The following is a 17,216-nucleotide window of genomic DNA, read 5'->3' as shown; positions in this document are numbered from 1 at the left end:
GGCCAATAGCCGGTGTAAGAGGAGGAGGAGGAAGACCCGCCGGAGAAGCCCGGGCGGAAGGGAGCAGCAAGGGAGGCCCGGCTAAACTGGAGGCGCTTCCGGATGCTGCCATGGCGTCGCGAGGAGTGGCGGGGCCCTCGCTGCCGGCGCAACCTGACCGACCGGACCCCTGCGGGGACTTCGGCCCGGGTGAGGAAGGGGTCGGGGTCCGGGGTAGGAGGAGATTTGGGCTCCTGCGAGGTTTTAGAGTAGACGCAGTGAGCGGGGAAGGCTAGCTTGGACGAGTCGTCTTAAACCACCTGGATAAGAATACTGTATATTATTGTATATTGTATATATAAAAATACATATATTCTTGTGTATACAGTATATATATGTGTGTGTGTGTGTGTGTGTGTGTGTGTGTGTGTGTGTGTAATCACGAATGCAATACTACTAAGCGCAATACTACTATAATAATTCTATCAGTGTTTAATGATTTGTTAATGGTTGTTGCCCTCCCCCCTCAGTTTTTTTTTGGCTGTTCTTATTTTCAATTTGTAAGCCCAGGTTTTGAGGAAGATGCATTTTTTTCATTTCTTAGCAAATTATTACTTGATGTTTAATTATTATAATACTCTGAAGTAAACCATTAATACCTGGAGTCTTATACTTTTTCAGTTATTTCACTATGTGAAATAATGCTTGTTGGTTTTTGAAGGTTTTCTATCTTCTCCATAGTTAAATGAAGAAACTTAATTTTCTGCAGATTTCCTTTCGATCTTATTTTTTGCTGGACTGTCAGAAGTGTAAAAGTTGTAGGAATCACAAAAGATATTGGCAACTGTCACTATTTTCTGTTACACCTTTAACTGTGTAGCTATGCTATTTATGTTTCTCTTAATTGTAGGACTAATAATTTATCAAGTATGCTTTCTTTCACAACTGCAGAGCAATTAAGTGTTTTCGGTCGTTTCCTGGTTGCCTCAAGTCTTTTGTGAACAGGTTGCTTTATGTAGTTGCTCCCAATTTTTGATTTTGCCTTATAAACACTATAGTTCTCTTTTTTTAAAAAAAAGGACTGTTGAATAAATATACCTCCATCTAACTGTTGCCTCATGAGCAGCGCAACCTGATCTGCTGTTGAGCAATTATTTAATTGAAAATGCTTATCCTTTTCAACTGTGTTAAGAAATTCAATCACCACAATATTTGAGATAGTTATCTAGATTCTGTCTAGACATTCAATTTTGAATCAGTGATGTATTTGAAAACAATTGTTAGCTGTAAAGTATATTATTTGGATAGTTTAGTCTAAATGTAAACTGTTAACTGTTTAGTTGTAGGGCCAGCTTTGCCACCAGACTACTATAGTAGTTCCGAAAAACATGGTTGTGACAAAAAATGCACTTCTCCTCATGCACCCGGAGGAACAGTATGGGATTCTGAAGATGACAAAGATTCGAGTCCAACACCCAGGTTAGTGCATTGGTGTGAACATAGGAAATTGCCTTGTATTGAACCATGGCCATTAAGAGCTGTAATTTCCCAGCATTTTGGGGCTCGAGTGAACAATCATTTAACATATCACAATCATTGGACATATAACCATAGTGCAGTCATGACATTAGATCAGAGCTTTCCAAACTTTTCGTGTTTGTGACACACTTTTCAGACATGCATCATTTCACAACACAGTAATTCAGTTTTACTAGCAAACTGGCAATTAAACTAGCCCCTTTCCAGTCCCATGAGGAGAGCGGGGAGTGTTCATGTAACACACCTACACACTGCAGCTGGCACAATAGCGTGTTGCAACACACAGTTTGGAAAGCTCTGTATTAGGTGGTAACAGTCGCGGCTTTGTTTTTAAACTTCTGAGCCTGTGGCAGGCAAATGCTATGGAGGATTGACTTGTTTTGTTTAAAACTGTGCTTCTCAAAACCAGTTAGATTTCCTACAGCTTCTTCATGGTATGATGGTTAAATAAGGGAATCCTTGGGGGCTGGTCTCAATCTAAGGCATTAAGGCTACAACCTACATTAAATCATTAAGTAAAACAATTCAGAATACAGTAAAACATTACTGAAGAAAGTCAAATATAAAGTACCGGTATATATTTAAAGCAACATAATTAACAGGAAACTAAAATATTAAAGGTTTCAAAATAAACATTACAAAGGAGGTTAACTACAGAATGCACATTTAACACAGCAAAGTAACAGAAAAAAAGTTATCTTAAACATTTCAAAGAAAACATTACTAAAGGAATCCAAGTCTGAAATGCACATTTAAAACAGCATAATTAGCAATATAATATTATTAAAGGTAAAGGGACCCCTGACCATTAGGTCCAATCGTGACCGACTCTGGGGTTGCGCGCTCATCTCGCACTATTGGCCGAGGGAGCCGGCGTACAGCTTCCAGGTCATGTGGCCAGCATGACAAAGCCACTTCTGGCGAACCAGAGCAGCACACGGAAACGCCGTTTACCTTCCCGCTGTAGCGGTTCCTATTTACTTGCATTTTGATGTGCTTTCGAACTGCTAGGTTGGCAGGAGCTGGGACCGAGCAACGGGAGCTCACTCCGTCGCAGGGATTCGAACCGCTGACCTTCTGATCAGCAAGCCCTAGGCTCTGTGATTTAACCCACAGTGCCACCTGATAATATTATTATTATATCATAAAATCATAAACATGTCTGCTACCGTTGATGCCAGTCCTGCTAATGGTGCTTCATTTTGAGCAGCAGCTGTGGGAGCTCAGACTTGATTACCAGGCTTGTCTGCACTGACAGCAAAGGTGGTCTGGTCTTTTCAGCAGCCTCAGCTTTTGTAGTTGGAGTCAGTCAGGGCCCTGCGCTGTCCTTGCAGGCCAGGTGGGAAAGGGCTTGCAAGGCATAGAGCAGGTCTTCCATGTCTCGCAGCCATGATGGTCTGTTACATAAATGATTTCATTTAGTATTAAAATTGAAACAAGTTTTGTTTATTATGGCACAGCAAAATGTATATACTGATCGAAGCATATAAGTTTTAAAATTAATATGGATATGCAGGGCATCGTGGATAGGCTTACCATTGGCAAATGAATTGTTTAATCTGGTAAGAACCTCCACCCTTCTCTGAAGCCTAGAGAAGGTTAAAGAGAACCGCAGAGAGGCATTGAAAGAAGTCGGGTGTTTTGCTGCTTTCCCAGTCATTTCCAGACTCCCCTCGGCTAGGGAGGAGGGTGGCAATTTGCCTTTGCATTTATGCTGGACTGCCAAAATTTGTTGAACTCATGCACACTGATGTACAAGGAACACTTTCGGCAGTTTCCAGACACTGAAACAGGCCCTATAGCTGATTTTCCTTAGCCCAAAGCAACACAGGTAAACTTATAAAAATGGATATAATATAATTGCGGTTGGAAGGGACCACAAGGGTCATCTAGTCCAGTGTTTCCCAACCAGTGTGCCTCCAGATGTTTTGGGACTACAACTCCCATCATTCCTGACCACTGGTCTTGCTAGCTAGGGATGATGAGAGTTGTAGTCCCAAAACATCTGGAGGCACACTGGTTGGGAAACACTGATCTAGTCCAGCCCCCTGCACTGCAGGAATATTTTGCCCAACGGGCTTGAACCCATCACCCTGAGTTTAAGAGTCTTATGCTCTACCAACTGAACCATCTCAGCCATAGAAGGCATATTTCTATTTTAGGATATGTGAGGGGGCCCCAAATTTATTCGGCTCAGAGGTAAAGGTAAAGGACCCCCGGACAGTAAAGTCCAGGCAAATGCGACTGTGGGGTTATGGTGCTCATTTCGCTTTCAGGCCGATGGAGCCAGCATTTGTCCACAAACAGCTTTCTGGGTCATGTGGCCAGCAGGACTAAACCGTTTCTGGTGCAACAGGACTCTGTGACGGAAACCAATGCTCATGGAAATGCCATTTACCTTCCCATTGTAGCAGTACCTATATATCTACTTTCACTAGCGTGCTTTCGAACTGCTAGGTTGGCAGGATGTGGGACAGAGCAACAGGAGCTCACTCTGTTGTGGGATTCGAACCGCCGACCTTCCGATCAGCAAGCCCAAGAGGCTCAGTGGTTTAGACCACAGCACCTTTACACTGATGTATATAATAGTTGACTCTGCTGCTCAGTTGGGAGTATGGCTTACTATGTCGGTGAGCCATTTATATTATCGAAGTTGCTTTGAACTAATAGCTTTCCAGTGCTGTTACCATGGACATAGAGGACACATACAAGATATGAGATGCAGTTCTTGAAATAATTTCAGGCTTTTCTTTTCAAAGTGTAGGTAATTACTGTTCACATTTCAATAATTAAGTTCTTTCACTATATTTGCAGAAAACAGAGACGCTTTCAGGAAGATGACGATGATGGATTCTTTGGACCTGCTCTTCCTCCTGGCTTTAAAAAACCAGATGAATCCCCAGAAAGGTAAATATCCCCTCAAGAATCCACAGTGCCTCAAAGACTGTTTGCTCTTCCTGTTAAGAATCAGACTTCAGCGAGTTAGCAGAACGCTTTTCTGACCTCTGTATTTCAGTATGCGCTTATGTAAAAATAAACAACCCCCAATCTGCAACTAAAGTGTTGAAAACAGACTTGAGGTTGGTTACTCCAGGAAATGGCATGTCAGGAAACAGACTTGCCATTGGAAAGGTCTTCAAAGGTAATCTCATCCAACTTGGTGATGCAGAAATGCATGGCTACACCCTCCCTGATTGGTGGCTGTGAGGGACAGGGGATATCGCGAAGTCCCTCCCCTCCTGAGTTCAAGCCCGTCCCCGAGCAAAGGGGAAAGCAGGGAGAGTTCCGATTCCAGTGGGGAAGCAGGAAGTCGTGTCCGAGGCTCAGGCAAGGTAGAGGAGCCAGGGTCCCAGGTGGGACAGGAAGGGGCAAGCAAGGGGGGAAGACCCATCCCTCCAACTCCAGAATTACGCAGGAAGAGGAGGGGCAAGAGGATGGGTCTGCCAAAGCTTTTGTGTTGGAGAAAGACGCGCCAAAAGCCATTAGGAGGTTCTGAAACCGACTGACAACATCGCTCCGTGTAAATAGCAATGACTTGAGCACTGTAAATACGCAGCACCAATAAAAGAAGAAAATGCAGAGCTGCGTAGCGTCGTTACTCTGAAGTAGTCCACTCCGGCCACTGTGACAGCAACCTCCTAATCATTTTTGGGCTACTTCGGAGTTGCCGGGATGAGCGTGTCCGAGGCGGAGAAGTGGCGGCAGATCGCTGAGCAAGCCCAGCTAGAACTGCAACAGCTGTCGCTGCAGGCGCAGGGAGAATTGAAGGCAGCTAAAGAGGAGACTAAGAAGGTCCAGGACGACCGGCTACAACTTGCGGAACAGGTGAGAGAGCTCCAGGAAAAAGAGCAGCATTTAAGGGCGGTGGCGGTAGACCTCCAAAACAAGCTGGATGCAGAGAAAAACAAGGCGGGAGGGGCTCCCCAAGTCCAAGTGCTGCCAGGAAGGAGAGCAGGGACCCTTGTAAGCAAGTTCAATGGAGACCCGAAGGAGTTTCAGGGCTTTGAGACTGAGATCGTGTATGCTCTTGAGCTGCACCAGAATGAGTTCCCCGATGATGAGCACAGAGTAGCGTTTATTGTGGAACATCTCACCGGAGCAGCCAGGGAGTGGCTAAGACCATTAATCGCAACCAAGAATCCTTGCATGAAAAATGTCCAACAATTTCTAGAAGGTTTGAGGACGATGTATTCGTCCGATAGTCATTTGGACCAGACTAAGGAGGAACTGCATAATTTACGCCAAGGAAATATGACAGTTCGCGCATATTGGGCGAAATTCACCATGCTGGTGCACAGACTGGGGTGGGTTTTGGATTCGCCTCCCATGCAAGCTGCGTTTTACTTGGGTTTGAGCGAGGAGGTGAAGGATGAACTCTCGAGAGGTCCAAAGCCCAGTACTATGGATCAGCTGAGCAAAGCAGCTCTGGCGGTGGGGGTGAGGCAGGAATCCCGGTGGAACGACAAGCAAGCGACGCGCGCAAAGCGGGCTTGGTTCCCACGGTCGCAGGAGAAGCCACTCCCTCAACAACCCTTTCAGGCCACGCCTGGAGCCAGCCAGGACCAGGAGCCCATGCAGATTGATAGCGCGCGCGCGCGGGCTTTTCAAACCCCAGCGGCGCCAAGACGCAAGGAGGGAAGGGGCGGGAATTGCTTTCTCTGCAACTCACCCCAGCATCTCGTCAGAGACTGCCCACATCGCAGGGAGTGGCAAGGAAAGGCGGGAACGGTGGTGCCCTCCCCCACTGACGCAGCACCACAGCAGGGAAACGGGAAAGCCTGGCTGCAGGAGACAAGGGGCAGCAGCCAGGCACAGTCAGCAGACAACAGCCCCAGCCCGCCCACCCGCACAGAGAGGTGCAGAGCCAGCCCACCCCTCCCAGAGCAGGAGTGGTTCTAGGAGTGACGCTAACGCTCCCAAATGGCTATCCCCTGACGGTCCTCGCCTTAATTGACAGTGGGGCGTCCGCCAACTTCTTCTCGAGAAGCTTTGCAGAAGAGCACCAAATCCAGCTTTTGCAGTTGGATTTTCCTCTGCACGTAGCAACCATTGACGGCAGGGAGCTGCTGGGAGGGGCCATCACACATCAAACCCCCCCCATGAGAATGACGGTGGGAAGGCACTCAGAGACACTGGCGTTCAACGTCACCACCATCTCAGACCCCCCCATCGTCTTGGGCATGAGCTGGCTGGCGCGCCACGACCCCTCCATCAGTTGGCACCAGAGGTGCATCACGTTTGGGTCAGACTTTTGTCTGGAACATTGCATGCAGCACCAACCAGGGGAGGGGCCTCCGATAGCCACGGTGGCCACCATGCATATCAAAGGGGGTGAGGCAATACCCAAGCAGTACTGGGACCTGCAGGAGGTCTTCAGCGAAGCGGAGTCCGACCACCTACCCCCGCACAGGCCTTTTGACTGCCAGATCAACCTGGTGCCAGGGGCGACGATACCCCCGGCCAAGCTGTACGCCATGTCAGACCAGGAGCTGGAGGATCTGCGCGCTTTCATCGACAAGAACCTCAAGCGGGGGTTCATAAGGGAAAGCAAGGCAGCAGGGGGCAGCCCGGTCTTCTGGGTGGACAAGAAAGACACGCAACAGCGCCGTCTTGTGGTGGACTTTAGACGGCTGAATTCGGTGACAGAGCCCGTGGCTTTCCCCATGCCCAGAGTGGATGATCTCCTGACAGCGGCACGCAGGGGCAAGATTTTCACCAAGCTGGACCTAAGGGGGGCGTACAACTTGATCAGGATCCGGGAAGGAGATGAATGGAAAACCACGATGTTCACGCCTCTGGGCTCTTTTGAATATCTGGTGATGCCCTTCGGTTTGCAAGGGGGCTCAGCATGCTTCCAGGCCTTCATGCACCACGTCCTGGGGTCCCTCCTCTTCAGGAAATGCTTGGTCTTCCTAGATGACATCCTTATCTACTCGAATGACCCAGTGCAGCATGTGAAAGATGTCAGAGAGGTGTTGCAACGCCTGAAGGAGCACCACCTGTATGTGAAGCTGGAGAAGTGCAAGTTTCACACCAAAGAGGTGGACTTCCTGGGCTACAAGCTGTCAGACAAGGGGCTGGCGATGGACAAGGACAAGGTGCAGGCCATCCTGGACTGGCACAGCCCCAGGACGCGCAAAGATGCCCAACGCCTACTAGGCTTCGCTAACTTCTACAGGAAGTTCATCAAGAACTTCTCTCGCGTTACGGCTCCCATCACGGACTGCCTGAGAGGCAAGCAGAAGTTCAAGTGGACACCAGAGGCGCAAGCAGCGTTCGAAAGCCTCAAGAGAGTGTTCGCCTCAGACCAAAACCTGTTCCATGTGGTGCAGGACGCGCCCCTACGCATTGAGACAGATGCTTCTGAAAAAGCTGTGGGCGCAATTTTGTTGCAACTGGACGCCAACAGGGAGTGGAGACCCTGTGCCTTCTTCTCCAGGAAGCTGACACAGCCTGAACGCAACTACACAGTGTTTGATAGGGAACTTCTTGCGATCTACGCTGCGTTCCAGCACTGGCGACACTTCCTGGTGGGCGCGAAGCACCCCATCCAGGTGTGCACAGACCACAAGAACCTGGAGTTCTGGAGAACTGCCAGGGTGCTCAACCAGCGGCAGATACGGTGGGCAGAGTTCTTCTCGAACTTCAACTTCTCCATCCACTACATCCCGGGGGAGCAGAATGTCAGGGCGGATGCCCTCTCCCGCAAGCCAGAGTACATGGAGGAGGAGGCGCCACCAGCCCCAAGGCACATTTTCCCCCCGTCGGCATGGTCCTGCGGAGCAGCTGTGGTGAGCGAGGCAGAACTCACAGCACTGACGGCAGCGGATGAATTTGCCAACCGCATCTTCAGAGAACTGAGAGGGGGGAGGGAGCAGGCAAAAGACTTTGCAGAACGCAGAGGGCTGCTTTTCTACAAGGGTGCGCTGTACCTACCCACCACCCAGCTTCGACGTACGGTCCTCAAGCAGATGCACGACAACCCTACAGCGGGGCATTTTGGAAGGGACAAAACCGCTCACCTAGTCATGAGACACTTCTGGTGGCCAGGGGTGCGGGAAGATGTTCGAGACTATGTAAGGGGCTGTACCACCTGCCAGCGGGCGAAGGTGGTCAGAGCAGCGCCACCAGGGTTGCTGGAGCCCTTAGCCACACCACACAGGCCGTGGGAAGTGGTGTCCATGGACTTCATCACAGATCTGCCTTCGTCCAGGGGTAAGACTGCAGTGTTGGTGGTGGTGGACCTTATGTCCAAAATGTGTCACTTTATACCGTGTGCCAGGGCAGTCTCGGCAGAAGAGACAGCCAAACTGTTTGTTGATCACATTTTCAGACTGCATGGATTACCTTTAAGGGTTATTTCGGATCGTGGCCGCCAATTTGTTTCCAGGTTCTGGCGGCGGCTCATGAACCTCCTGCAGGTGGAGGTCAGCTTGTCGACGGCTAGACACCCGCAGACCAACGGACAAGCGGAGAGGGTCAACGCCATTCTGCAGCAGTACCTGAGATGCTACGTCAGCCAGCGGCAAACGGACTGGGTGGATCGCTTGCCACTAGCAGAATTTGCCTACAACAATGCAGTGCACGTCTCCACAGGGGTGTCGCCCTTTAAGGCCAATTACGGGCGCGACCTCAGATCTTTCCCAGAGAGGGAGAGGGAGGAGGAGGAGGAGGAGGGCCCACAGGCTGAGGATTGGGCAGAGGAACTGGAGACGGTGCACCAGCAGCTCAGAGAACACTTGGAGAGGGCCAAGGAAGCGTACAAAAAGGGGGCAGATCGCCATAGGCGACAAGGGGAGGTCATCAGGGTGGGGGACAAGGTGTGGTTGTCCTCGGAGGGCCTTCCCACCAGAGGGAGGTGCAAAAAGCTGGCGCCCAGAAGGTTGGGCCCCTTCACGGTCACGCAACAGGTAAACCCGGTGGCATACAGGCTGGCACTGCCAGAGGACATGAGGGTGCATCCAGTGTTTCATAGATCGCTGCTGTCGCCGTACAGGGAAAGCAGCAGGCTCCGAGACAGCGAACAAACCCCCGAGGGAGGGGGGGAGAGGGAAGGCAGGGAGCAACTCAATGAGGCCACGGCCATCCTGGACTCAAGGTGGGGGGTGGGGGGACTGGAGTACCTCATGGCATGGGAGGATGCTCCACCGTCCCAGAATGAATGGGTCCCAGCCACTCAGATACAGGAGGAATTCTTGGTGGAAGAATTTCACGCCCTCTTTCCCCACAGACCCAAGCCCTGGCACATGGAAAGGGAGGGGGAGGAGGAGGAGGCACGGGAGAGCAGCTCACCATGGCGCTGGGAAGCGGAGTTTGAGGAACCAGAGGATGAGGTATGGGTGTCACCGAGATCCACCCAGTCAGAGGAAGGAGCAGATTGGCAGAACGTTTTTACCCCCACCAGCTCTGACGCCACGGACTTTTTGGGATTCCCGTCCGCCCAGGCGGAAGGGGGGGGCTCGCAGGACTGGGGGGAGGTATTCACACCAACGGGCTCGGAGAGCACTGAGTTCTTAGGCTTCCAGTCGTCACCGACACATGGGGGGGGCCTGGGGAGGGGTGAAGGAGAGCTTGGGAGGGGGGTGGATGTGAGGGACAGGGGATATCGCGAAGTCCCTCCCCTCCTGAGTTCAAGCCCGTCCCCGAGCAAAGGGGAAAGCAGGGAGAGTTCCGATTCCAGTGGGGAAGCAGGAAGTCGTGTCCGAGGCTCAGGCAAGGTAGAGGAGCCAGGGTCCCAGGTGGGACAGGAAGGGGCAAGCAAGGGGGGAAGACCCATCCCTCCAACTCCAGAATTACGCAGGAAGAGGAGGGGCAAGAGGATGGGTCTGCCAAAGCTTTTGTGTTGGAGAAAGACGCGCCAAAAGCCATTAGGAGGTTCTGAAACCGACTGACAACATCGCTCCGTGTAAATAGCAATGACTTGAGCACTGTAAATACGCAGCACCAATAAAAGAAGAAAATGCAGAGCTGCGTAGCGTCGTTACTCTGAAGTAGTCCACTCCGGCCACTGTGACAGTGGCCATCCAGCCTCCACTTTCAAACTTTACGCAAAGAAGGGACCGCCACCTTCGAAAGTAATGTAGTTTCTTCCATTGTTAAATATCTTGTGCTATTGGGAAGTTTTTCCTATGGTTTACTTGAAATCCCCACCCCCTCTTTAGCAATTTGAACCCATTGGTTTGAGTCCTGCTCTCTGGAACAACAGGATACAAATTACTCTCAAGTTACTCTCATCATTATAGCCTTTCAAATATTTATACAGTGGTACCTCTACTTACGAATTTAATGCGTTCCGAACAAACATTTGTAAGTCGAAAAAAATTGTAAGTCGAATCCCATAGGAATGCTTTGGGAGAAGAAATTCGTAAGTCGAAGCAACCCTATCTAAAAATTCGTAAGTAGAAAAAATCCTATCTAAACCGCATCCAAGATGGTGGACGAAGCTCCATTTGTAAGTAGAAAAATTCGTAAGTAGAGTTATTTGTAAGTAGAGGTACCACTGTAGATTGCTATCAGGATGGCAGAGAATAGTTTGTCAAATGGATGGGAGGAATTTGGAATGGTGGGGCTGGGGTGGACAGGTAAATGGAAGATTGCTTGGGCAGTCAGAGCAGAAGGCTGTGAGTGAGTAGCACTTGTCACCACAAGAAGTTAAGCCTCATGTTGATATCTCCAAACTCCAAAGAGAAAACGTTTATAGGAGCATTATTATTCATACTTTGTACATTGTAGCAACTTTCATTATTTCTCTGCTTTGGAATATGACTTTAAATTAAAATGTAAAATGATTTTTTCCCCTCTTCATGAGGCCTGTTATAGGTCCTGCCTTACCACCTGGCTTTAAGAAACCATCAGAAGCTGCTGAAGAAAACATATATTATGCAGCCCAGGTGTGTAGAAACGATAATCCTAAAACAACAGATCCTGCTTTTTATTTGTGGAGCATGTTTGGAATAATGCACACACACACACATACAAACTTAAAACCTAACCCAAATTTCTTATGTGACAAGGTTGCATATATAGTGGTACCTTGGTTTACAAACGCTTGAGGTTACAAAGTCCACTAACCCAGACATAGTACCTCAGGTTAAGAACTTTGCTTCAGGATGAGAACAGAAATTGTGCTCCAGCAGCGCGGCAGCAGCAGGAGACCCCATTAGCTAAAGTGGTGCTTCAGGTTAAGAACACTTTCAGGTTAAGAACGGACATCCGGAACGAATTAAGTTCTTAACCAGAGGTACCACTATATGTTAACTCTGTAACACTTTGGTTTGCAAATGCCTTGCTTGTTGAGTAAAGTTATGCACATAAAATTTGATACACAAAGGAGCAGGTAAAAAGAAGTTTCACAAGCTTAAGAGGCCACAGGTTCTTCGTTCTCTTAAATGTAAAATTTCCTGGAAACGAAAATATCTAGCAGATGAAAATATATAGTAAGAAAGCTAGTTGTCTCTAGTTCCATTCAGATTATATCATGGCCTTATAAAGAAGAAAATGGATGTGGTAAAACAGAATTTTGAGGCAGCTATGGACACCTTTGACTTTGGTATTCTGAAATGAAATTATCACTCAAATCTGACTTCTCGAGTCTGAGTGCTTAGTGTGAAACTACAGTGTGCCAGTACAGGTTAAGAGGTGCTAACAGCTGTTGATTATTTTACTGATTGGGCCAATTTATGACCAAAGAAAGTTGTGTTCCTGTGTTGGCAATTGCATAGCTGCCAAGTTCTCCCTTTTTTTAAGGGAAATTCCCTTATGCTGAATAGGCTTCCTCGCGAGAAAAGGGAAAACTTGGCAGCTATGCAATTGGCAAACAGATCAGTTACAGTAATGGGCATTTGCATACCTGTGGAACTCTTGCTTCTCCCCACCCACGACTGTGGAAACAAATTTGTCTCCCAGTCAATGAGAATACAATGAGAAAAATGAAATAAAATAATCTATTAAACATTTAAAGCCTCCCTAAACAGGGCTGCCTTCAGATGTCTTCTAAAAATCTGGTAGCTGTTTTTCTCTTTGACATCTGATGGGAGGGCGTTCCACAGGGCGGGCGCCACTACCGAGAAGGCCCTCTGCCTGGTTCCCTGTAACCTCGCTTCTCGCAGTGAGGGAACTGCCAGAAGGTCTTCGGTGCTGTTCCTCAGTGTATGAAACTATACTTAAATTACCATTCCACAACATCTTCAAAGTAATACACAATGAAATAATGAAATATAAAACTGTTTAAGAAAATAAATAGCAATATTCAAACACACTGTTCCAATAGGATTGGTGTTTCTGCTGAGTAGTGCCTTGTGACCCTGGAGGGCCGCAGTTTGGGGATGCCTGCTTTAAGCTGTCCTTGCAGGATACGCTGTGTAACTAATGGTAGCTGAAGGCAGCCCGGTTTAGGGAGGCTTTTAATGTTTAATAGATCACTGTGTTTTATTTTTCTGTTGGAAGCCGCCCAGAGTGACTGGGGAAACCCAGCCAGATGGACGGGGTATAAATAATAAATTATTATTATTATTATTATTATTATTATTATTATTATTATTATTATTATTATACCTGTGGAAGAACCATTGCAATGCTTTGAGACCAGGATTTTGCTTCTGCACAGTGGGTCACTAGGCTCTAGTGATGTACTTGTGTAGTTCAAAGAGCTTATCACTGAGATATGCTGGAGGACTTAGTCATGCCATGTAGTGCCATGCCTGGTTTCTGGCAGGCTGGATTTATGGTCATCACCCAAAGAAAGCCTGCTGCTTTACCAAGTTATTTCCAAGTTCTCGGCCTTCAATTCCTGTAGGCCCAGGGATGACTGGGGAGTCAGGAGAGGCATGGCTTCAAATGTTTCAAGATAAAGTTTCTATTCCTTACGATTGTAGAAAGGAAACTGTGTCTTCTCCACAATTCAAAGCAGATATTGCGTTTTCCACAGCAGTTGTCTAAAATTCCCTCATACCTTGTAAACAGGTTTGTCTACTGGTATGTTCTTTATTCCTTTCACTTGTGCAACACTTTTCATTAAAATAATAATGATAAAGAAGATTTGGCTAACATCCATATATTTGGTTTTTAAACAAATACGCAAATTGAGCTACTTAGAATAATTCATCATTTTGCCACATCTTGGTTTCTGCTAAAGAGACTTACATTGGCCTTAGGAGAAATACATGTTAAGTGAGAGATGTAAGGAATGTATTAAGTAGATGAACAAGATACAAAACAAGTATGTTTATTTTGAGAAATACAGGGTTGATGGAATTTGTTTGTATTTCATGTTGTAATAAAGACTACAGATAGTAGTGAAGAGGAGGAAGACGTGATTGGCCCAATGCCTGCCAAAGGACCAGTAGAATCCAACACAACTAGAGAGATTGAATGTCGAGCTCAGAGAATGAAAGATAAACTTCTCGGTAAAGATGTGAGTTTAATTCCTGATTGGTTCATTTTTAAGCCTTGTCATCTTAAGGCAGGCTTCTAATTTTGTTGGTCCACTGTTTAAAGGATGGGCCCAAACAAGCTAAAAGAGAATCTTGGATGACGGATCTACCACCAGAACTCAAAAGCTTTGGACTCGGTCCACGGACATTCAAAAGAAGAGCCGATGACAAATCGGGAGATAGATCCATTTGGACTGATACCCCAGCCGACAGAGAAAAGAAAGCCCAGGTAAGCCTTCGTTTGCCCAAGTGTCCTCCTGTATACACACCACTCTGATGTACACATGGGACTTTTTGCTTGTGTGAGGGTTTCTTTAGTCACAAAGAGACAGCTGCACAGTTGGGGGATCTGCACGTGCATATTGCTTTGGAACCATTCTGCTTCGTAAAGCAGAACATTTAATTAGGCTCGGGGCCTAGGATGTTGGTCTCGCCAGCATTGCCAAGCTGGCAGCTGCTATTAGCAGTGCAGCTTCAGTACAGGGGGGAAGCCAAGCAAGGGGCTTTTGAGGGACAGAGAAGGCGGCTGGGTTGCAGTAGAAGGATTTTGTCTAGCTTTTAGACAGGTCCAGTTTTGCCCCGCTTGCCTTACCCATGGTACTACGGTAGCTGTTGGGATCGCACTTGCTACAAGATGGAACTGTAACATGGCTGCTCTCACAGAATATGCCCCCAAGATTCCTGTGCTTGGTTCTCAGTGCTGTGGGGGGGGGAGTCCAATGTGGTGTGTCCACTCTGCTTCTTTGCCAGCCCGACCAGATGTAAACAAAGTTGGCCAGGAAGTGGCACGGAACAGTAGCAGCCGGCTGTCTGACATTGCCACACTCCTAGCCGTTCTTTAAGCTACAGAGGCTGGAGAGAGCGGAATGGAGGAAAGGAGTAGGAACAGGCTGAACAAGAGTCATTTGTCTGGGCTAAATAAGCCCAGTGGTGAGCCAGAAACCCAGCAGCCTCTCCAGGATTGTAGAAGGAGCGAGGAGGATTGATGAACTTGGGAGAATTGCAGTGTGAGCATTTGCACTCTAGATGACACTCCAGTATAGCATTACGTGAAAGGGTGTGGGGTAAACAAGCGTGACAGAAAAAGCAACATCGGAGATAAGAAAGATGCCATCGGCCCTATGATGAGCAAGGCTTCTTGCCTCCTGAAGTATGAATAGAAAATGGAACCTTGGCACCCCCTTATTCAGAAGCAAGAGAGCTGGGGCTTGCAGCACTCTGAGAGTTTCAAATGGGGAGAAGTACCCCAACCTGTTAATCTAGATTAGGTGCTCTGCACTTATACAATGAACATGCCTGCAAAGCACGGCTGGTAATTTCCTTGCTTTAAGAAGCAGATTTAAGAAGACAGATCGATTTAAGCATTGATATCCTTTGGTGCCTGCTAAACAGTTGTTTATTTGTCAGGAAGCGCCAGATGCGAAAAAGTCCATCAGTAAGGATGATGCAGAAGTTCTCCTGTCCGAGAAAGACAAAAGACTGGTTGAGCAGTTGTCTTCATACAATGTATGTATCGTTTCACTTTTCCCCTCTTCCTTTTTTTCTTTAGTGATATTTCTTTCAATAGGAATATATCTTAATACTCACAACTTTGATTATGAGGTGGCACAGAAATGCCATTTATAAATAGGTAGAGAAGGACCCTCAATGATCTTTTATCCTTGTGTGGCCCTTAGAGGTTTGTTAGAAATCCTTATCAAACAGCTTGTAGAAATGCAACTTCTTTAAAGGATGAGCTTGAAATTGGAAAGGAGAAATGGCAAAGGAAGGATTAACCTGACGTTCATTTGGATTCTTGGTACTTATTTCCTTTGGTTCTACTTTTAAAAATTTATAAGTGCAGTGTTGTCCTATACATGTCTACTCAGAAGTAAGCCTGGCTCAGTTCACAGGGGCATCCTCCTAGGTGAGCAAATGTAGGATTTGCAGCCTTTTGTTAAAAGGTCTCCATTTTTATCTTTACTTTTCTTCAGCCTGAATACTTATTGTAACAGTTTCCAGTTGAGTTGTTTTTTTCTTCTTATCAAGGACTCTCAGAGATCTGAATCTCTTATGGATTTGCATCAGAAAAAACTGAAGAGCAAAGCTGGGGAGGAGAAGAAGCCCCAGGAGAGGCGACCATTTGATCGCGACCAAGATCTCCAGGTCCATCGCTTTGATGAAGCACAAAAAAGAGCTCTCCTAAAGAAATCTAGAGACTTGGGCACTAGGTTTTCCCATGGCAAATGCAATATGTTTCTGTAATGTAAGCAGGCAATGCTAGTGAAGAATAGTTGTGGGCTATTTAAAAACATCATGTAGTAGTACTATATAATAAAACATCTTTTTTGTATATACAATAAATGTATAAAAAGCTTTTTAAAAATAGGTCAGTTTTATAGTTTGTTCAGGACCCCTCGGATTTTTTTTCAAAACGTTATTAAAATTAATAGGCCTATTATAAATGATTGATCAAGTTTTAAACAGTCATATGCAGTCTCCTAAATGGGTTTCGAGGGAAGTAATTGGCTCAGATTCCTCATTTGTTTATGGAGCTATTCAAATTTAATTGACAGAAATACGCCATATTTCAGAATTTGAAGTTTGGGTCTGATAATGAGAAATGGAAATGGGCAGATAATGTGAATATTGTCATAATTACTTATGTGTATATTTGACAAGAGGGTAAGTAAAGTGTTGTGTCTTTCTATACCCAAAAATGTCTTGGCCTATTGTATTTTATAGCATCTTCCATTCTTGGATGAGATAGGCAACTGTGGATAATGGGGACAGATTTGTTAATTAGACAGGAGTTTAGTAGAAAAGGTATTACTCACCAGGGCATTATGCTTCTAATAGATGGGTGAAAAATATGTTTAGCTTTTCCTATAATTGTAGTGCACTTTTCAAACTTCTCCTTTCTGGATCAAATATTAGTATCCCCATAAAGAAGAGAAGGTAATGGAGAAGAATTTCAATCCCATGCAGCCTTCTTAAAGATACAGAGGACCGAACTGATCTATTCCTTTTGAGTATGAAACACATGCCATATGAATGCCTGTGCCACATACAATATGTAAATAGAGAAAATACTGAAATTGATTTCAAAACTAATTAATTCAATCTGCGAGATGACTGGAGGAGACTTGGTAAATATGCACCCTACATGTTAGCCAAGTTGAAACAATCATCAGGGCCACAATAATGAGACAGTCAAGAAAAGTGGTAAGGCTTTCCAAACAATGAGCAAAGGATTAGAGGTAATTCTCTTTCTCTCTGTCCACATTA

The 17,216-nt window shown here is 46.6% G+C and overlaps 1 protein-coding gene across 1 annotated transcript; it reads left to right on the top strand.

Annotated features, from left to right (window-relative positions):
* Window positions 1-32: 32 nt before the first annotated feature.
* GPALPP1 (GPALPP motifs containing 1) lies at window positions 33-16,648 on the top strand. Its single transcript, XM_035138030.2, has 8 exons — window positions 33-189; window positions 1,320-1,458; window positions 4,333-4,425; window positions 11,327-11,408; window positions 13,799-13,930; window positions 14,014-14,178; window positions 15,357-15,455; window positions 15,978-16,648. The coding sequence occupies exons 1-8, from the start codon at window positions 111-113 to the stop codon at window positions 16,191-16,193; spliced, it is 1,005 nt and encodes a 334-aa protein (XP_034993921.2). The 5' UTR covers window positions 33-110; the 3' UTR covers window positions 16,194-16,648.
* The last annotated feature ends 568 nt before the right edge of the window (window positions 16,649-17,216 follow it).

This window comes from Zootoca vivipara, chromosome 5 (assembly GCF_963506605.1).
Source record: "Zootoca vivipara chromosome 5, rZooViv1.1, whole genome shotgun sequence".
Taxonomy (NCBI): domain Eukaryota; kingdom Metazoa; phylum Chordata; class Lepidosauria; order Squamata; family Lacertidae; genus Zootoca; species Zootoca vivipara.
The sequence above is the reverse complement of the archived record's forward strand: the minus strand, read 5'-3'. Positions and strand labels throughout refer to the sequence as shown.

Bases quoted from the DNA above. Each gene is read 5' to 3' on its own strand.
- GPALPP1 (XM_035138030.2), top strand. From the start codon at position 111: ATGGCGTCGCGAGGAGTGGCGGGGCCCTCGCTGCCGGCGCAACCTGAC. The intron at 190-1,319 runs GTGAGGAAGGGG...TTAACTGTTTAG, and splicing joins CTGCGGGGACTTCGGCCCGG to TTGTAGGGCCAGCTTTGCCA. The intron at 4,426-11,326 runs GTAAATATCCCC...CCTCTTCATGAG, and splicing joins CCAGATGAATCCCCAGAAAG to GCCTGTTATAGGTCCTGCCT.